Below are 22102 nucleotides of genomic sequence, written 5' to 3' on the forward strand. Positions count from 1 at the left end.
CACTCACGGACACTTATTAATCATCATCTTTAATTAATATCACCACAATCACGACCAATTATTAATCATCGCAATCATAACTGTCATCACAATTATTGAACATCATCAAAGACTGTATCAGTAGTATCAGTAACCACAGCTGATAACAAAATCATCACCAAAAGTCAACATTTACAACTATTGCCATAACCGGCCCCGATCGTTAAAACTTATCAAAACATCATCAGCATCACCACCTTCATACGCATCATTAATGACGGAGCACCATCACCAACTGGAGCACCACGCTAATAATCAATTATGGGGCAGACGTCATCCGCTTGGTATCCAAAGTGTGGGGGGAGGGGGCGAGGGTGGGGGGAGGAAGGTGGGGGGAGGAAGGTGGGGGGAGGAGGGCGAGGGTGGGGGGAGGAGGGTGCGGGGTGGGAGGAGGAGGGCGAGGGTGGGGGGAGGAGGGCGAGGGGGGGGCAGGGCAGAGGTGCAGCTCGGCGCGCATGCGTCTGGCAGCACCGCTTCAGAGAAACTTTTGAGAGACGCAAAGGGAGTGGAGGAGGCTCTCCGACAAACCCACGCGCCTCTGTGCGTGGGGGTCTCTACAGCTGCCCCCACCCACCCACCCACTCGCCCATCCACTCCACCCACCCCACCCCTACCTCTCAGCGCTGTCTGTCCGGGTTTACAATCCTGCTCTCTCCTTTCCTGCCATTGTAGCGGGACACGGCCACCGCGTGCCGAAGGAAACGCAGAGAGAGAGAGGGCCAAGGGGGCAAGACGCTGTAAGGCGCACACCACGCATAGGGGTTTCTTAGTTGTTTGTAAGCACGCTGCGACGCAGAGGAAGACGCGCGAGAGGCCCACGTGAGAGACGGCGTCAAGGTTTGACGCCGTTCGAGGAGGAGGAGGAGAAAGTATTTTTTTATTCGGGTTAGAGTGTCAGAAGGCGCAGGCAGTCGTCAGTGGGTCATCGATCGCAGCAGAGGAGGCACCGCGTCCCGTGTGGTGTGTTGTGTGTGTGTTTGGTGGTGGTGGTACCCGGCGTAGGAGATGGCAGCGCTCTGTCTGGACGCACGAGACAGCCTCGCCTCTTCCCCCTTGGGAGCCGCTACCAACGTGTCCACCACCACGCACGGAGCAGCAGCGGCAGCAGCGTGCGGCGGCGGCGCGCGCGTATCCGTGCGCGCGCGTGCCCGTGTATAAAACAAACAAACAACAACAAACAACAACAAACAGCAGCAGCAGCAGCGTTCGCCGCGGGATTAATGACACCGGTGGATGCTGTGCGCGGGGCCCTTCGACGAGCGGCGGTCACACATCATCGTCGTCGTCGTCGGCGGCGGACACTTGTGGAAGAGAGATAGGGGAGCCTATTTATAATAAAGAGGCGCCGAGCAGGTTGATAGCGACAGCCCTCCAGCAGCGATAGGGGACCCACTGGGTGGAGGCGGGCACGCCGCTGCAAGCCCGGCTGTGATCCAAGCCGTGCCCCTGCCCTGTTCAGATCTGCCCTGCAGGCTGCCCTACAGACTGCCCTGCAGGCTGCCCTACAGACTGCCCTGCTCATCTCAGACCTGCCATACAGACTGCCCTGCAGGCTGCCCTACAGACTGCCCTGCAGGCTGCCCTGCTCAGCTCAGACCTGCCCTGCAGGCTGCCCTACAGACTGCCCTGCAGGCTGCCCTACAGACTGCCCTGCAGGCTGCCCTACAGACTGCCCTGCAGGCTGCCCTACAGACCTGCCCTGCAGGCTGCCCTGCTCAGCCCTGCCCTGCTCGCCTCTGCGCCTCTTCATGGAGCCCGGAGGAGCGGGGAGCCCCGAGGGGCTGGCAGAGGTGGCTCTGTTCGGGGGGGCCCCTTGGGGCTTCACCCTCAAGGGGGGGCTGGAGCACGGGGAGGCGCTCACCATCTCCAAGGTGCGGCGCGTGGCGGCACGTGGAGTGTCCGTGGGGTGTGTGGGGTTACGGTGTGTGTGTGTGGGGGGTTACGGTGTGTGTGTGGGGTTACGGTGTGTGTGTGTGTGTGGGGTTACGGTGTGTGTGTGTGTGTGTGGGGTTACGGTGTGTGTGTGGGGTTACGTTGTGTGTGTGTGTGGGGTTACGGTGTGTGTGTGTGTGTGGGGGGTTACGGTGTGTGTGTGTGGGGGGTTACGGTGTGTGTGTGTGGGGGGTTACGGTGTGTGTGTGTGTGTGTGGTTACGGTGTGTGTGTGTGTGGTTACGGTGTGTGTGTGTGTGGTTACGGTGTGTGTGCTCCTGGGGTTACGGTGTGTGTGTGGGGTTACGTTGTGTGTGTGTGTGTGGGGTTACGTTGTGTGTGTGTGCTCCTGGGGTTACGTTGTGTGTGGGGTTACGGTGTGTTTGTGTGTGTGGGGTTACGTTGTGTGTGTGGGGTTACGTTGTGTGTGTGGGGTTACGGTGTGTGTGCTCCTGGGGTTACGGTGTGTGTGTGCTTCTGGGTGGGTGTGCGTGGTGTGTGTTACTGGGTGTGCGTGGTGTGTTACTGTGTGTGTGTGTTACTGGGTGTGTGTGTTACTGGGTGTGTGTGTGTTACTGGGTGTGTGTGTGTGTTACTGGGTGTGCGTGGTGTGTGTGTTACTGGGTGTGTGTGTTACTGGGTGTGTGTGTGTTACTGGGTGTGTGTGTGTGTGTGTTACTGGGTGTGCGTGGTGTGTGTGTTACTGGGTGTGTGTGGTGTGTGTGTTACTGGGTGTGTGTGCTACTGGGTGTGTGTGTTACTGGGTGTGTGCTACTGGGTGTGTGTGGTGTGTGTGTTACTGGGTGTGCGTGGTGTGTGTGTTACTGGGTGTGTGTGGTGTGTGTGTTACTGGGTGTGCGTGGTGTGTGTGCTACTGGGTGTGTGTGGTGTGTGTGTTACTGGGTGTGCGTGGTGTGTGTGTTACTGGGTGTGCGTGGTGTGTGTGTTACTGGGTGTGCGTGGTGTGTGTGTTACTGGGTGTGTTTGTGTGTTACTGGGTGTGTGTGTTACTGGGTGTGTGTGTTACTGGGTGTGTGTTAACGGGGTGTGCGTGGTGTGTGTGTGTGTTACTGGCTGTGTGTGGTGTGTGTGCTACTGGGTGTGTGTGTTACTGGGTGTGCGTGGTGTGTGTGTTACTGGGTGTGTGTGTTACTGGGTGTGCGTGGTGTGTGTTACTGGGTGTGTGTGTGTTACTGTGTGTGTGTGTGCTACTGGGTGTGTGTGTTACTGGGTGTGCGTGGTGTGTGTGCTACTGGGTGTGTGTGTGTTACTGGGTGTGTGTGCTACTGGGTGTGTGTGCTACTGGGTGTGTGTGTTACTGGGTGTGTGGTGTGTGTGCTACTGGGTGTGTGTGGTGTGTGTGCTACTGGGGGTGTGTGTGTTACTGGTTGTGTGTGGTGTGTGTGCTACTGGGTGTGCATGGAGTGTGCGTGGTGTGTGTGTTACTGGGTGTGTGTGGTGTGTGTGTTACTGGGTGTGTGTGTTACTGGGTGTGTGTGTTACTGGGTTGTGTGGTGTGTGTGTTACTGGGTGTGCGTGGTGTGCATGGAGTGTGCGCCGTAGAGGCTGTATAGTACACACATGTTGCTGTGTGTAACACTTGTTTATACTGGATACATAATTAATCATACATGAAAGGTAATAGCGTTCGCCGTTAGGTAACTTCTCACAAACAATACTTCTCACCGTTTGATCAATAGATCCTCGCAGAGATCCTCTATTTATAGAACTACAATGCATCGCTAGCCGTGTTGGTTCAGAACACATTTCAGGCTGCAGCGCAACACATCTTTGACAGAAACCAGCCACAGAACAATCCATCACGGTCTCATTCAATAGACTTCTTTTAACACGTCCGCATAACTGCTGTTGGGGTTTCCACTATTTCTCTATACCTCTGATGCTGTCTGCCGAGGTTAGATACGATTTAAGTAGAACACATTTAACAGTCTCACGACTGCCCGTCATGTTATCATATTTGCTGCAATAGATGTTCATGGTGGCCTAAGACAAGTGGACCCACAATGAAGTATTCCATCAGCTGCTGTGGTTTATTTTTTTGCAAAAAATGCACGATGGTCGAGTGCTTTTTTGTCCACGTTTCTGTGTGTTGTTTGAGACTCGTATATTTTTTTTGCCAGCCTCGGCTATTCTGTTTTCGATTAGGGGTTTTCTCGTCATTTTACACGCTTGATTTGACGCCGGCGACCGAATGGATATATTCCATAAAACGGATTATGGTGTGACTTCTGTTTAGATTGAGAAACTGCTTGTCCCTTTGTCTCTGGTATTCGGCATGCGATTAAGTTCCAGTACTCCGCTTCCCAAGCCACTGGGCTCTTCCAATTTCTTGAGAAATACTCCTCCATCCCATTGCCAGGCAGACGCATAAATACATCGAGTGAATTAATGGGCTCCTTTACAAGTGCCAATACTGCATCGAATAACACGTTCAGCCTCAAAGTGGCTCTTGCATTCCTGCCTCAGTGTTAATATTCTGGCCTTCTCCCTCGGCATTCCAGCCATCCCACTGACATCACATCGATCCCTTTCACATTCCAGCCACCCCTTTCACACACTGGCCACTCCATTCAACGCTTTAGCCATCTGCCTGGCTCCCAATTTCTTTTGTTTTTGATCGTTGCTATAACCATGAGCAAGAGCCCTGGTTTTATGATCAGTATTACCGTAGTTTATTGTTGGTGAATAGTGGCACAGCAGCGTGCGTGCAAGTAATCTACGAACCAGCCACCTGAGCCTGATTCCTGGTCATGGCTAACATCTGGTGGTGAAGTCACACACGCACAGTCATACCCGATCAATTTTAAACATGGATGTTAATGATCCAAATTGCTATTTATCAACTTGTAAGCGAGAAAATCATACATGCCGAATGGAAAACTTGCATATTATTGCATTTCACATCTAAAATGTTATTACAAATGCGTGGTGTTGAGGTTTATTATACACGTGGCCACAAAATCCATGATTAAATTTACTTCTGCCATCACTGCGCCAAAGGAACATATGCATTGTAAACACTCATAACACTGTGTCTCATCAATCCCACTCTGGAGAGAGCAAATGGCAAAATAAAGTTTCTCAGTGGCAGATTTTCAGGTGTGCGTAATTAAAGGTAATGGAATGGATTGAGAGTTTTTCATTTTCTCAATTGCCGCAGTAAATTATCACATTTTCTTGAGTTCGCGGTGAAGCAAATGTAAGCGCGTCACAAACCAGAGCTGGCCTGGTTATACAAGTTGATTTTATTTACAAGGTATACATTTTTACGTGGCACATCCAATGAACTGCAATATATATGAACCCATTTATTTACATAATGAAGCCTTAAGGCACTTTATTCAGTTGAGCAGTGATGTGCTAGTTGATGTATATTTTAGTCATTTGTAGTTATCATAATGGACCTTTCAGTGTATTCACGAACTGCATAATTTAAAGGATTATATTTGTCTGCTGATACAATCTATACTTGAATAATATATATTCAAATGTTTTATTGCAGTTGAGCTTCCTGAATTCGTGGTCTGGTTGGTCTCGGCGTTATTGTGTGCATGATTGTGTCTTAGTGGTGTAGTGGCTAGCGCTCTGTGGCACAAGCACAGCGACCTGCATTTATTTTCTGGCCACAATTACGATTAATGGAGAGTGATATCTGCAGTAGGTCTCTGGGCCTCCTTGAGGTCAACTCGTATTCAACAAATGAACCTCATGGCGGTACCCCGGGGTGCCAAATAATACAAAATGACCGAGGCAATTAAAAATGTTATTTCTGGGACACAATTTTCTCCAGGGGTGTTACTTAACTCCGCGACTGGGGTAACCAATCAATCCGAAATCAGTGCCACACTCCGCGATGTCGAAACGCCAAACATGAGCATAGAAAATCCGTTATCGAAAAATTTAACTTTGAATAGTGCATCGTGTACGGCTCGTCTAGACGAGTCGATTGCCGCATCGCCATCAACAGACAAAACAAAATACTGCATCACGGACATTGTGCGAGAGCCGGTATACTATGGTACCAAGGAGTACCACCATAAGGTTCAAATGAGCACAGGCGGTCCCCGATTTATGAACGCCCGCCTTCGCACTTACGAACGAACTTCTAAGAGATTTATTTTCCAACAATCCGATTTGCGAACCGAACCGCCAAGTTATTGACAGTGTTACGTGAAAATTTGCAATATTTCTTATTTATGAGTTTGACAATAATTCCTTTTGTCCAACCATAACACAGCTTATAACATTGAGTGTTTGCCAATTTAAACATAGGACATTGTTGCATTCCGACTTACGAACCGCTCGACTTGCGAACGGGCCTTATGAACCGAACCTGTTCGTAAGTTGAGGACTGTCCATACCTGGAATGGTGTGCGTAAACATCAGCATGGGGGTAGATAGAGGTGGCCTTGTGTAGTCCTCTCCACACCGCTCCCTCGTGTGCTGTACTGGCCTTAATAGGTGCTCGCTGACAGTCGTACTTGACGCAGAAATCTATGCAGGCTGCACTCGGGAATACTTTTGTACACGTGTGAGGAGGATTTAGAGCTCTTGTGTTTTTTTTGGCGTCCACGTACGCTGCAAATGTGCAAAGCACGTCTGTGTCATTTAATTTTGCCTAGCGAGTCTGCTGGTATTGGTTGTACTTATAAGTGTGTGTCCATAGGCTCTTTCAGCCGGTTTTTATTTAACACTCTTGTCAAGATATACAGTGAGGGAAAAAAAGTATTTGATCCCCTGCTGATTTAGTACGTTTGCCCACTGACAAAGAAATGATCAGTCTATAAGTTTAATGGTAGGTTTATTTTGAACAGTGAGAGACAGAATAACAACAGCAAAATCCACAAAAACGCATGTCAAACATTTTATAAATTGATTTGCATTTTAATGAGGGAAATAAGTATTTGAGCCTCTCTCAATCAGAAAGATTTCTGGCTCCCAGGTGTCTTTTATACAGGTAACGAGCTGAGATTAGGAGCACACTCTTAAAGGGAGTGCTCCTAATCTCAGCTTGCTACCTGTATAAAAGGCACCTGTCCACAGAAGCAATCAATCAATCAGATTCCAAACTCTTCACCATGGCCAGGACCAAAGAGCTCTCCAAGGATGTCAGGGACAAGATTGTAGACCTACACAAGGTTGGAATGGGCTACAAGACCATTGTCAAGCAGCTTGGTGAGAAGGTGACAACAGTTGGTGCGATTATTCGCAAATGGAAGAAACACAAAAGAACTGTCAATCTCCCTCGGCCTGGGGCTCCATGCAAGATCTCATTTCGTGGAGTTTGCAATGATCATGAGAACGGTGAGGAATCAGCCCAGAACTACACGGGAGGATCTTGTCAATGATCTCAAGGCAGCTGGGACCATAGTCACCAAGAAAACAATTGGTAACACACTACGCCGTGAAGGACTGAAATTCTGCAGCGCCCACAAGGTCCCCCTGCTCAAGAAAGCACATATACATGCCCGTCTGAAGTTTGCCAATGAACATCTGAATGATTCAGAGGACAACTGGGTGAAAGTGTTGTGGTCAGATGAGACCAAAATGGAGCTCTTTGGCATCAACTCAACTCGCCGTGTTTGGAGGAGGAGGAATGCTGCCTATGACCCCAAGAACACCATCTCCACCGTCAAACATGGTGGTGGAAACATTATGCTTTGGGGGTGTTTTTTCTGCTAAGCGGACAGGACAACTTCACCGCATCAAAGGGACGATGGACGGGGCTATGTACCATCAAATCTTGGGTGAGAACCTCCTTCCCTCAGCCAGGGCATTGAAAATGGGTCGTGGATGGGTATTCCAGCATGACAATGACCCAAAACACACAGCCAAGGCAACAAAGGAGTGGCTCAAGAAGAAGCACATTAAGGTCCTGGAGTGGCCTAGCCAGTCTCCAGACCTTAATCCCATAGAAAATCTGTGGAGGGAGCTGAAGATTCGAGTTGCCAAACGTCAGCCTCGAAACCTTAATGACTTGGAGAAGATCTGCAAAGAGGAGTGGGACAAAATCCCTCCTGAGATGTGTGCAAACCTGGTGGCCAACTACAAGAAACGTCTGACCTCTGTGATTGCCAACAAGGGTTTTGCCACCAAGTACTAAGTCATGTTTTGCAGAGGGGTCAAATACTTATTTCCCTCATTAAAATGCAAATCAATTTATAACATTTTGACATGCGTTTTTCTGAATTTTGTTGTTGTTATTCTGTCTCTCACTGTTCAAATAAACCTACCAAACGTACAAAATCAGCAGGGGATCAAATACTCTTTTCCCTCATTGTACTGCATACAACACTACCCATAATTTTTATACTGAAGAATTCTGATTTATAATATTCAGAAACTGTTTGCCTTCCCATAAAATCCCAATGCTCTAAACCGATGTTATGCATGAGTGTGTACCCTTGTGCATAGATGCTGTCTTGTGTGTGTGTGTAATGATGTCAATATTCCTTATCCGTAGCCAATTGCAGTCGAATTCTTAGCAATGCACATCATTGCAAAAATGTGTATCTGGCGTGGCCTCCCCTAGGTCTTCTCGGGCGACAATGAGTGCCTGGTGCCAGTGTGTCAACGCCAGGGCATGCGCGATGAAAACAGGCGGTGAATGTTTTGGTTTTCATTGGCATGCGCTGGATTTAATAGGTACGCTCTGACAAAACTCACTGCAGGGGACAGCGTTCATAAAAATACATTACAGCACTGGGACTACAACTGTGTGAAGCATCGCAGGCTACATGTAAATCAATACTTGTTACATCCCAAATGACGACACGAAGGTTGGTTGGCAGAGGACTTTTGCACGTATGCAGCAAGTACTTATGCGAAGTGATGTGAATGTAATGTATTGATGTTTTCCGTAGTCCCATGGTGACACGTTGCTTAAAGCACGTGGAACAGGCGCGTGGACGTTATAGTAAATGAAGTCAGACACAGTTGAGCACAAACATCAGCAGTTGCGTGCGTGTTATTTTTAAAACAAATTAAATATTTGCTTTCGGTGTGTGTGTGTGAACTCCTTGACGTCCCTGTAGTCCACTGGCTTTTACAAACAATGAATACATTTTAATTTCGAATAATGTCTATAAATGATGAGAGAAACATTGGAGTAATAATTAGAGTCGGCACTCTTTGGAAGAATGTAATCAACCAGGTAGGGTGTTGACTGTTATGTTAGCCGACTCTCTGTGTTGTATTATATTTCTGAGTTTACTAGGTTTGTTTTTCTCATTCATTCGTACCTGATGATGATTGCTTGTGTTGCAATTGAAACGTCGTATTCTATTATTTAATTTATTTTCCTTCTACGTGACTTCACCGAAAGAACCAAAAAGTAATAATTATGGTGTTTATTTAGACAGTAACAGGGGTAATTGAGCCCACTGGATAATTCCTCTTATCATGCCTTGTGTGTCACATGACATCACCAAACAGCCTTGTTTTAGGCCACAAACTCAAAAGAGTCAAAATTGTTGCGATATTATTCTAGACTGCAGCAGGGCAATGAAACAACTGCATAATTTTGGTTTCATCTTTGTTAGGAATCGTCAAGAAGTCCTTAAGGCACTATGGGGATAGTTTTGCACTGTCTAATGGCGACTGTAACCCAATTCCAATATATTCTGTAAACAATGATAAACTCGTCATACAGAAGAGTGTGTGCATGCTAGAGACATAAAAAGGGTAAATATTACCCGCAATTGGGCAATTTAGAGGCAGCAAAGGGCACAATTGTGACCATCAGATGTGTCGTCCCATCATGCCTTGCGTGTCACAAGACATTACCAATAAGGCCGACTTACCACATTTTAAGACCAAAATTGCAGTATTTTTTCATCACAGGTTATTAATACAATATATTTATTGTTTTGGATAATGGCTGGATGCTTCAGGTGGCTAAATGTGTTGTAAATCAAGAAGGCATCACAGCCATTGCCACTGATGACATCGCTCCCTCCTTTCTGCTAGATTCCTCAGATGTGCGACCTACAAGGTCTGCTCTTGCATCACCGCACCATCTAGATCTACGTTAATGTCCTTGTTGGTACCCTGCCCTTTGTCCTGCACACATACCCCATCCATCACAAGCTCTTCTTTCTGATAATACCCACAATGCTTCATGTTTACGTTGTGTTCATAACTTCCAAGTTGCTTACCCTACCCTTCCATGACAATCCTCACATCTCCCACGTGCACAATTATTCAAAGGGCAGGTGCTTATTTTCAAGTTTTGTTGAAGTCCCACTCTCCGACCTGTACAATAACACAGCCATAACTCCCTGTATATTCATCTATAATGTACGGAGGAAGTTCATCATTAACCTTAGTTGGCTATGACTTGTTGAACTAAGGCCAAGTGTGGGCTGGCGACTCATCATGACGAACACGTGTTGAATAATGCAGTAACGCACCATGCCTCTGTTGGCCAGGAATTATATTTAACGTGAATTGTGCATGGCAGGGCGTATCTTTGCACCATATCGTCAGGCAGGGCGTGCACAAGTGAGTCTGGGGGGTGGGGGAGTTTCCCTATGGAAAATCCTCGTCCTCCTTTGCTATTCTTTCCGACCGCCAACTGACAAGACGGATTACAGCGCTCATTATTTGCTACAAATACAACCATTCGCTTCCCCCAGCGACTCGATAGAATTGTCACGATTTCTGGGTTGTCATTCCATTTATAGAATCGACTCCTTCGTCTCGTCTGCAGCCAGGTGCTGGTGGACGGCACAAATGTCACGAAATTGCATTCCCCGTGACCGAGGAAGGTGGCGTGGAAATCGGCCGAGGCTACTCTCAGCGGTGTCTTCAGACACCACTGAGAGCAGACACACACACTCTTACAACGTACACTGATTCTTTGCCATGCTGTTATGTAAAATGGTGGGTCTCAGCTGTGGTACATGACAACTCAAAAGCCATTTCTCGGCAATGGAGAATTAATTTGATATGATAGTGAAGCGATCACTTTTGTTTCTATAAATACATTATGTTTTGGCTTCAGTGCACTCGCAGTCATAACGCGGAAGTGTTATCCCACTCTGAGGGTAGGGTGGTGCTCAGACCTGCGTATGGCCATAACGTTTAGATGTATAGTACAGTAATTGCTGGGGTCACTGATTGCACATCCCTTATCGTCATAGACGCATATACTACGACAGAGGGTTTGTAATGTTTTCAGTCCCGTGTTGGGCTACCTCTTCATTCAAATTTGGAGTGACTTCCCTCTCAAACAAGCGATGGAGTAAGAGCTCATCTCAGTTGGGAACTCTTGAGCCAGTGGTGGAAATGCCCCATTCCGCATTGTGGCCTCTGTGGAGGAAACCCATTGTTGACCTCCCACAATATGGTACGAATTTGATCGACCCCAATAGGGATGAAAGATGTCGAATTCCGGGAGTCAAAAGGAAGCGACTTCCGGATGGCATTTGCATTTGACACGTTCTGATCGAGAGTCATGCTTTCTAATCGTAGCTCTGCCCAGTCAGTTCCAATGGATTACAGTCAAATACAGGAGTGCATGATACCGTGAACATTTCACCCTTCTAAAAGCGCTTTACAAAATAGTGTCTCAGATTGCCTGACTCGTAAAACGTGTTTACTCCATACGGGATTGAATTTACTGAAATTGTGCAATGAAAAAAATGCAGACAATATGAAATAGGTGTCAGTGTAATTACGGCTTAACACACTTCTCTTGAGATGGCACTTAATTGAAGACACGTTCACTTGACTTCAGGCGGTGATCATACTACCTATGTGATCTTCACTCAAAACTGCTCTAGAGGAGTTGTACACCCCTAGCTGCCACTGCTATTCAGTGGCCTAAAATATGGCTCTAGATTTTGGTGTTATAATTTATTTATGTCGTTTATTGTTAAGAATTCGGTCACAGTCCCTATGATCACTGTTACATTGCATTTATGGCTTTTATTTTTGTGATTTTGAAAAGTTTTTTTTGTTTTGGCCATGTTTTTGTTAATTGTAGTACGGAGTTAGACTGATGGCCTTAATCTTAGTTGTCTTGTGGTTGTTGTTGTTGTTATTTGACTTGCATCCCACTGGGATTTTTGCACTCAGCGTTGGTGTACGGTGCTATTTCAGGAATATTTAGATGTTTTTTTTCCTGGATTTTCTGTTTGCACAGTCACATAATCACTTTAAGATGTTTTCTTGTTCATGTTTTTGTTTGTTGCGGTTGCACCCGATTCAAGAGCCGAATGGCTCACAGGGCTATACCAAATAAATGAACTATGGAAATGAACTAACTATACTGCAACAGCCCCGAGTCTCCCGCGCATCTCCCTAATATATCAACACGAGGCCACGCTCCCCTTTTCGATCATTCTTGCTGACTCTGGATGCTCGCTCTACCGGCAGACCCCACCGTCCTCTTCCGTCACCTGACCACGCTCCCTTCTCGAACTTACCTGTAGCCACCAGTTCCTTCACACTCACAACTGACTCCCCTGTCATTGCCTCCCGTGGCCACTAGTCCCCTCCCACCGCATGCAGGCTCTATTGTCATTACATCAGGATAACTAATTAATAAAAGCAATATTTTAAAAATTGATGCTGTTACAAGAATCCATACACGGGGCGCTGGAAAAAAATCCACACAGTCACTTTTGTGTGGTTGTGTGCGGTTTCGATTCATGGATGCATCCACAAAGGTAGAACTGAACATCACATTAGATTTGAAGTTTTCGGTAAAGTCACGTAGGTGTGAAATAAAATTAATTAATTTCGAAGCGGTCACCCATCTTTCAAGTTTGTTTTGTTGAACCAAGTGAGAACTCAATCGACCAGGATGAGTCTCTGATGCACGAGTGACCAGGGACATTAGTCTGCCAGTAAGGGGCTGATGATTTTTTTTGTTCGTTGTCCTTCCCCGCACCTCCGATAAGCACGGTTGGCTACGTACGGTGCGCAAGAAGTTGGACGTACACACGTGAATTGCTCCGTATAATCTCAGCTGGGTAATTTGTGGGTCATTTTAAAGTTTGACAAATATGGACCCGATGTATGTATGTTGGACTTCTTATGCGCCGCACGCAGCCAACCCGATGCCAGTACGTAATGGCCTTCTCTCGTGGATGGCGTCGGTGGATCGTTAACGTCCACTGTGAAGCGGACGCTGCGTGCTATTATCGTGGTTAGTGCACAGCGCAGTAATGACCAGGGTGGCAGGCCGGACTCGAACTGCGATGCTCTGCAACGAGCGGCGATCGCGCGACCTCGAGGCCCTGTCACCGCCCAAGAGCCGAGATGTTGGGGCCGGGTCACCAGCTCGCGCATGCAGCGCTCACGCATGGATTGGCATTTCCCGACCTTCAAATCTAGATTAGATTGTATCGAGGCTCGCCTACATCATCGAGGTTGATGGTCGAGTAAGGAGTTGGGTGGCATTTAATTCACTGTGACTTTCGGTGCGGAAAGTCCTTTCGGAATCCGTTCGTTGAGTGCCCCTCAGATCGCCACTCAATGGAAGGTCCATTTCGGGCTGCACGCCCACTGCGGTTGTATTGGCGGCGTGTTGAAAGCACTTCCCCACACGCCCGCGCTTCTCTCTGGCAGGGTGTGAAGTGTATTGGGGGGGGGGGGGGTGCTGCTAACTTGGCTCCCGCGTCCCCCACCTCCCGGTGGAATGCCTCGCCCCCCCCCCACCCACGCCTGCTTGATGCCCAATTCAGGCTGATGCTGCTTAATCTAATTTCCTTAATCGGACGATGCGGTGAGTGGGTGGGTGGGTGGGGGAGCGTGTAAGCTCTCCCACTGTATCTTGAACTTTGCATTCGCATCGCGCCAAGGGTCAGGCACACACCTCGCTCGCCGCACAGGAGGATGGGTCAGCGTGATTGGGGTCGCCACCTCTTGGGGTACAAAACAACTCAGAGCGCACCGTGGGAAGACAAATATCTCACAACGCCGGAAGAGGGAATGACACGTCAATGCGTCGTCTTGCGGTGGCGTATTATTACGCAAGTTACCTAAACCGGGACTTTTAACGTCCCCGGGCAGACGCGCAGATTTACCAGGACAATAGATGCCTAAAAAAAACAACTACGGTCTCCTGGGAAAACCGGGACAGTTGACAACCATAGAGGAAACTTGGCACTACGTGCATATTATGAAGAGGGCTCCGAGGCTGTACTGGGACACCGGCCTTGCCCCTGGAGTGTGCGGTGCAGAGCTGCCAGCCTACGGAACACTTGTCACAGGCTCTCTCTCTCTATCTGCCTCGTGTACAGCACAAAGGCGTACTGGGTGATTCCAACAATAACACCTTTGGCCTGTACCCTGTGGTTGGCGTGGTTCTGAATTGACGTTTGCAGAGAATGATGATGCAGCATAATGCTCTAGTATTAAAAGTCAAAGTCGTATTGGCTGCAGTGCAATCCTTTATTCTTAGATGCCTACACAAAGTTTGTACTGTTCTCTGCATGAGTGTACATTTCCAACGCAAAAAAAAACCTCCAAACTCAAATTGTCTCTCTGCTCAAAAAAGCGATGGGCATTGCTCCTCCGTTTTGGTGGTCTTGAGCCATTTGTTGAAAGTCCACATTTCCACGGTAGAAGTCGGTCTCTCTGAATACTCTTCGTGACAATGCTCATCATTTATACAGTGTATACAGTGTACCGTATTGAGATGCATCGCACACTTTCAGGTGCGTTTCTGCGGCCGTCTCTATAGCTCTTCCTCTCGATAGGATGCCATTGGAGCTATGCACATTTAAATCTAGATTGAAAACTAATTTCTTTCGAACTACTTTTTGCGTTAAGTTTTTTGCTCTTCCACCGCACCTTCCGATTTAGCACGGTTGGCTACGTATGGTGCAAAAGAAGTTGAATATACATACATTGTCCAACTCCCATTTTAAAGGATGTTTTGGCATGACCATTACTGTTGATTTCCAACAGCGTTACCTATTTTATTGACCTCGGAGAAATCATGGGATATCCAATTGATACTTGAACTCTCAATCACACAACTGTGAATGTATTGCCATAGTGACATCTGGCCAAATATAAATATCTATCGTTGCTCTCATGAAATAATAGAAATCAGCATGATGGCGATGATGGATTAGTAGTTAAGTTTTTTTCCTTTTTAATCCGGAGGTCAAGGTCATTCCGTTTGAATCCTGCCGTGTGCTTTTGTGGTTCTGGTACCCATGGCTGTGGTCTATAGCTGCGGTCTAGAGCTGGTGTCTTGCAGGAAACAAACATGTGCAAATCTTTAATATATTTAAGCACCTTTGATATATATACTTGGCTAGAATACCAATAAGTGATGAATGGTGCTGTGGATGTTACCATGGTGTAATGGTTAGTAGCATAACGAGCAAGTTTCTTACATTCTCCTGCCTCTGTCCACCCAGCAGTATAAACGGACACACCGCAGTTAGTCCATCAGCAAGTTGCGTGTGGTGCGGTAAAGTGCGGGTACTCCCCACCCATCGAAGTCATCTAGCCAGTGTTAAAGAGTAAGTCAACATACTCTCCAGCCGGGCTCTCTAAAGCTCCCTCATGTGGAGGATCTTCCACCAGCAGTGTGCTTGAGTGAGTCATTGAAGGGTTGTACCTTTTCCATTAACCCGCTTATAATCTCCACTTTGGCTAGCCTTGTAGAGTTTTTTTTCCGCCTAACGTAATAGCAGGTATTCAACTGTACTGTGCCCTTGTAAGATTATATCCCACTTGCTGTTCATGCAAAGCGTAGTTGTTCGCAGAGCTTTCACTTACCGGATCCCTTCCCTTGTCTCTCGAGTTTCCCCACCTTCTCTCCACCTCCCTTTGATAGAGTTCACGGTCGTGACCTTTCCCGCATTCCAGTCGCTCACTCCGGGGTCCTCCGGAGGACTGGTGACTCCGGAAGGCTGGGAATGGGTAGTTGGAAATTGACCGTTGTCCACGCTGTTCATTTTTTTTTAAGTGAGGCCCAGAGCTGAGTGCACTCGGCACCACCACCTGCACCCACGGTGCCAACGCCACCGGTGGCATTGTAAAAGGGAGACGCCCTCACCAGCACCTCTTCTATTGGGGTGAATTCCTGAACACTCAATGTCACGACCCCCCCCATCATTGTCAGCGGGGGGGGGGGGGGGGGGGCACCGTGGCGAAACCGTAGAAAGAAATTATTTTCTATTGATAGTAACTTTCCGTACCGTGCAAAGAATAACTTGGGTGACCTCGGTGAGTAAATGTCACTTTGCGAGTGCGACGGTATGCGCACATGGCGCACGTGATCAAATATGTTTTCTAGGTCAGGTCTTATGAACCTGCGACGCACGCATGCCATATTAGCGTTAAATATTTACAGCAGGTTATGTTAACTGCTATATTTCCTGTGTTCCTCGTGACGGGTTAAAACACTCCCCCCCGTAGCTCAACAGTAGCATTTGTAATTGTGATATAAAACAAAATCAACACAAATCTAGTCCATTTATTATCATCTTATCTGGTGCCGTTCTCGCAAATTGCATCTCAAAACGCTGAATATGGCGAACTACATTTTAACATCAATAAAGTGATGTGAACACCACATCCCTTTATTGATGGGAAGAGTACAGAGGTGAAACGCAACACGAACCAGAGAGAGCACCACAGAGACACAACGCGAACACGATCACGGTTACGGAGGTGAAGGCAACACAAACCAGAGAGACCACCAGAGAGAGCACCACAGAGACACAGCGCGAACCGGGGGGGGCGGGGGAGTGGCGGTAAATGGTTGTGTGCCCCGGCATCAGGGAGTGTCCAGAGAATGAGCACACACAAACACTGTAGTGTCCAGCGCACCAGCCCAGAGGCCACTTCCAGGAAGCAACTATAACTCATGGACCCTCCCAGCACCAGAGTCCTGCCAGATCGGCACTAAGACGGATCCTCCAGCACCTGCGAATGGATCCTCCCAGACCATGGATCCTCCCGGCACCACAGTCCTGCCAGATCGACACTAAGACGGATCTTCCAGCAATGTAGCCTCCTGCCAACCCACCCCCCTCCACCCAAATCTGGTCCATTCTAGTAAAAAATTCTTCCTCTATTTATCATTGACAGTAGACGTTTCGTAATTGTTCCACGTGTCGCCGCGTTCCTCAGATTAGGATCGCTGCAGCATTACGCATCTTTTGGTTCCTCATCCGTGCCGATTGCAGAGGCTTGGGCTGTCGTGGCCCATGCTCGGCCAGATAACCGAGCTTGTTTTACCGCGTAAAACTGGTAATGGATAATCCCGTGGCTGCAATGGCAACCAGCGCCCCCAGATCCACGGTGCAGTGGGATGTGCACGTGGACGTGGGCATGACCAGGAGGAGGTTCGCTGGTAACAATGCAGTGTCTCGGCCGTCGAACGGTGATTTGGATCTTGAATGACGGCGCTCCGTTCGCAATAGGAAGGACGCGAACTCGAAATCCCAGTTGGGGGTCGACTTGGTGTGATGAGTACGAATTCATGGGAAGTCGTCAGCGGTTCTATGGAGGAATATGGGAATAACGTGGAATTTTGATCAGTTCAGAGTATCCACTGGAAAAAAATACCACCCCAGTGCTTACATGAGCGGTGGTTTATTTATGTGCCTACTATTGCACGCTGGTGCTGGGTCCAGCAGCTAAGGCCTCATGTCAAAGCTCTCACTCAATCTTTGCTTGACACGAGGTCACTCTTTCGGTTTTTCGTCAGGCTTGTCAATGCTGTGGGTTTACTCTCCAATACGCCGCTGTGCTGAAGTAGTAACTAGTTGTCACTTTTGTTTACGTGACAAACCTTACCAATTGGCTGTGTCGCGTGGTGGTGGCGGGTTAACGACACCTTTATATTTATGCGATCTAACCCAAAAAAAGCCCCAAACCTTTTTTTGTGGAAGCCACCTTTTTTCTGCTGTTCTTTTCCACTGTTTTGGAATTCTCTCCCCCTGTTGACCGCTGACACTGCCGAGGCCTTCTCGCCTGTGCAAGTCGAGGCTCTCAATGCTTTTCATTTCTGGCTGTGACGAGCTCTTATAGTGTGTCTTCATATGCACTCGTGTCATAATGTGACCTTGATTCCCTCCCTTATCTATGAAAATCGACCCCGCTGTAAGACAAACCATTTCTCGGGGTTATGTTTACACTATTTTTATTTTTTTACGGTCCATTGAGATGCAGGCTCATTTGACAATTTATAAATCCAACTTGTGTAATCCACCACATAAGGCCACAATCGAATTATGAACTGGGACTTATCAAGGACAAAATTGCATCCATTTCCATGAAGCTCTGGTGTATGATCAGTTTTTTCATCAATTCATCTTAAATGTATTAAGTCAACGGAAGAAGGATGTTGTGACTCTGCATATGTTCCTAATTTAAGATTGTACAGGTTGGCTCAAGAGTGGTCATATGTCTATTTCTGTTCCATGGTTCCAAACCCTGCACGCAAAACCACTGTGTTAACAACGCTCTGCACGTAGCGCGGTGCGTGTGCGATATTCATGTGTGCCTCTACTGGCAGCGATGGTGGGCCATCCTTTAACGTCCCTTGGAAAATCTGATTCGACATTCCGGCGCGATGTTTTTCTTCGCCAAGTTTATCCTAGCGGTTGGAAGAATCTCCGCGCTTTGCAGGCACGTGTTAAAACATTGCAGGGCAACGTACACAAATGTTTCGAGCGCAGCGGCGATGGAGGGTATACTCGAGCCCGTGCAGGCTCCCAAGAGTTCGCTCGGTGTTAGCAAAGGGGTACGGTTGCCGAAATAACGATTTGCGTTGAATGAAGTCGGCTGACTTGCACGTCGAATGTTGCTGCTCCCTTCTCTGCAATACCCGCCTGCCAGCCCCGCGTCTGGGAGAGGGATGAAGAGGAGAGGGGTATTCCGCCCCCCCCCGCGCGCCACCCACGGCTTGCCGTGTCATCATCGTCGACGGTTTTGTGCCGCGCAGTTCGCAACACGACTCGCGGTGCGCAACCATCGTCGACGCAGCATCAACAACGCTCGCACACGCGAGCCGCACGTGACGGCGCTCCGCAAAGAGGAACAGTTAATTGAGTGTAAGCCACTGGAGAGAGTGTAGAGTGTAAAATCGGTTTACGCAAAATGAACATTTATTCTGTTGGGCTAAAGGCAAAATAAGACGAAATAAAAAAAAAAAACGGTTAATGTCAAAGGGATTGGCCATAAATGTTCAGGAATAAATGTGCATGTACGTTGGACTTCGTTTGCACCGTACGTAGCCAACCGTACTAATCGGAGGTGCGGGAAATCGGAGGTCCAAAAAACACCTTTGCCGTTCATGTGTTTGTCGCATTCCCCCCCCCTCCCCCCATGCAACATTTCTTTTCACTGCCTCTTCTGGAAGAACCCGATGAGCTATGAAGCACTTTATCACAGGTGTCCAGACCAAGCTGGTTGGCAAAAGCAGACAACTAGAGGAAGTTACGTAGATATTTAAGCGTAGCATGGCCCAGTACAGTGTGGTGTTCATAGGAATGCAGGGGTCATGTTCAAGAGTGTTAATGTAAAATAATGTTGGGAGAAATCGCCTACATATTCTTCTCAAAACGTACGAATTGGTATACTTTTCGTGTAACCTCTTTGTGATCTTTTTTACTCCGAATAATGGGAGTTGTCCCTTTTATGCAACCACTGTCATTCTACATTTGAGAAACTAGGAAATCGAGTTTAAAAGTTTTCTTTTCATGGATTCTAAGAATCGTATTGAACCAAGTACCGTGTATTGAATTGAGTGAATGGTGTCCAATGTGTAGATCAGTGGTTTTTGTGAAACCCAGGACCTTGTGATTGCCCCCTTCCCCCCCCCCTCTAGCGTGTGGCAGCCTGATTTGTATGTGAATAGAAATAATCAAAGCAGAGTGTGGGGTGGTCAAGAGTACTGGAGTTTTGAAATATGTTGCCATAGAAAGACCCGTCTTACCCGTGGGAATGTGGAATGTCCACTGCTGTCTCCGCAGCGATGTGTGCTGCCCCATTGCATCTTTGACTTCAGAATCAGAATCAGAAAGGGTTTTATTCGCCATGTAAGTTCACACCGACACGGAATTTACTTTGGCAGGATGGTGCATACATTCAACATATAGGAATCTAAAATCTTAAATAAGTTTTAAACAAGTCTTACTATAATAAGGGTTAAAAGTCTAACACTAAGGGGCTGAAGTATATAAAATTAAATAAATATCGAACATAAAATAGCTTTAAGATATAATTTAAAAATACAAATAGGGAAACATAGTTAATATCAGCAACGTGTCGTTATGTAGATCAAATGTTAAAAACAGTGTTAGCCCTTGGCCTTGTTTAACAGGCCAGCAGCAGATGGGAAGAAACTGTTTTTATGGCGTGAGGTTTTGGTCCTGATGGACCGAAGCCTTCTGCCGGAGGGGAGTAGCTGAAACAGAGAGTGTCCAGGGTGGGAGACACAATGCTGCAATTTTTTCGCGGTATCTTATATTATTGCTATGTCCATCTGCACGGACCATAACGTTAGGATTTTATACAGAGAGAGAGAGAGAGCAAAGGCCGCTTGTCAGTGCGGTGACGCAAACGAACGTTCAGCAGCGTACAGCATCACAATCGCACAAGTGCCAATCCGGCATTAGACCGTGACGAATGTGGGGATACTACTTACTCATTCTCAGTGAAAATAAATCCAATATAATTTGCTATATAGAGACGCTCACTGCTTCAGTGAGTTGCTACTGTGGCTTAGTTGTGAAAGGACGAGCTGCGTTGATGTTAACGGAAATTTAACTTGGGTTTTCGTGCTGTTCCTGTGAGGGTGTGTGTATGTGCGTGGGTTGTGCTGTGTTTATTGCATTACAATCCCGGTACAACTCTTGAGTGCTACCTGTCCTGCACCTCTCCAAGGGCAATTGAGCTCTGTTGAATAACTGGTACCGGGCGAAAAGGTGTCCGAGGAGATGAGTGTTCGGATTTCAAAGGTGGCCAGGCACGGGACCTGGCTAAGCAACACATATGTGTGCTAATAGCTTCATGCTGATAGCGTTTGGCTGTACCAGTGTTACCGCTAAATGAAAGATCTCGGTTTCAGTGCCTCCGAGTGGGTGTCTGTATGCACGCGCACGCATGTGTGTTTGTGAGATCATAGGTGCTCGCTTAGCAGCACTTGCTCCCTACAGTCTGTTAAGGCTATACGGGGTATCTTTGTTTGTGAGACCAAGGTAAGTGGAGCATGACTGCTCTGAGCATCAAAAGATGCTCTACACACCGGCCAGCATTGTTCAGCGAATAATGGCTGGTGAGGTTTTTCCAGCCTTCACGTGACAGCTGGTCACTGCATCACCCGGACACCACATCGCCCGGGCGCCCCATCGCCCCGGGTGCCCCATCGCCCGGGCGCCCCATCGCCCGCTGGGTGCCCACTCGTGCACTCCCGGCACTCTGTGCTTCTGTAGAGAGAGATAGAGAGAAGGTTCAGCACTTCTGTGGAGTGTTCAGCGATGATGTTGCTGCCTCTTGCTGCATTGACTGGTATGGCTCCAATTTACCAACTGCAGAAATTGCCCACCATTACCCAATTATGAAAACTTAATAAATGCAGTGCTTTCATATAATGCTAAAAAGCCCTGATAATATTTTAAGAGGGTTTCCTCCTTTGGCCAAAATTGGACACAATGTCTTGCAGATGATATAATGATGATGATTATAATAATAATATACTCACTAGTAATTGAATTATTCCTTTTCAACAAGTTATCGTGATAAAAATGGTTCAACCGAAAATAAAAAAAGTTAGATTTTATTTGAAAAGTTACTGCATCTCTTCTCAAATGACCAATGGGTTGGCACTTATCTCCACTGGCATTCATTCCTAAGTCAGTGATGACAATTCCTACATTCCCGTGGGAAGGACCGGTCTCTCCAGAGGACATCCACTGATACTTCCCACAATATGGTATTTATATTTTGGTCTGCCGTGGAAAGATGATGGACCAAGTTGACACCTACCCAGGATTCTTTAACTCAAAAACTTTCCTAGGCCCCATTGACAAATGGCTCTGAGCCAGTGGTGAGCCAGTGCCATTCCCTTCCTAGGGTGGCCACTGTTTAATTTGTTTTCCACCAACTGATACTTATTTCATCAACCCTGT

At 47.4% G+C, this 22102-nt stretch overlaps 1 protein-coding gene across 3 annotated transcripts in view; it reads left to right on the forward strand.

Moving 5' to 3' along the window:
* The first annotated feature begins 631 nt into the window (after positions 1 to 631).
* Positions 632 to 22102, forward strand: part of SHROOM2 (shroom family member 2) — a 263864-nt gene continuing 242393 nt past the window's right edge. For 2 of the 3 annotated variants that reach the window (XM_032956705.2, XM_032956702.2), the window contains exon 1: positions 633 to 1910. In XM_032956705.2, coding sequence (XP_032812596.2) covers positions 1788 to 1910 — 123 coding nt within the window. In that variant the 5' untranslated portion in view covers positions 633 to 1787. Of the gene's footprint in view, positions 1911 to 22102 lie in introns of all 3 variants that reach the window. The other variant, XM_032956704.2, reaches the window with a different exon arrangement.

Source organism: Petromyzon marinus, chromosome 18 (genome assembly GCF_048934315.1).
Source record: "Petromyzon marinus isolate PM22_M1 ecotype Great Lakes invasive population chromosome 18, UKy_Petmar_22M1.pri1.0, whole genome shotgun sequence".
Classification (NCBI taxonomy): Eukaryota; Metazoa; Chordata; class Hyperoartia; order Petromyzontiformes; family Petromyzontidae; genus Petromyzon; species Petromyzon marinus.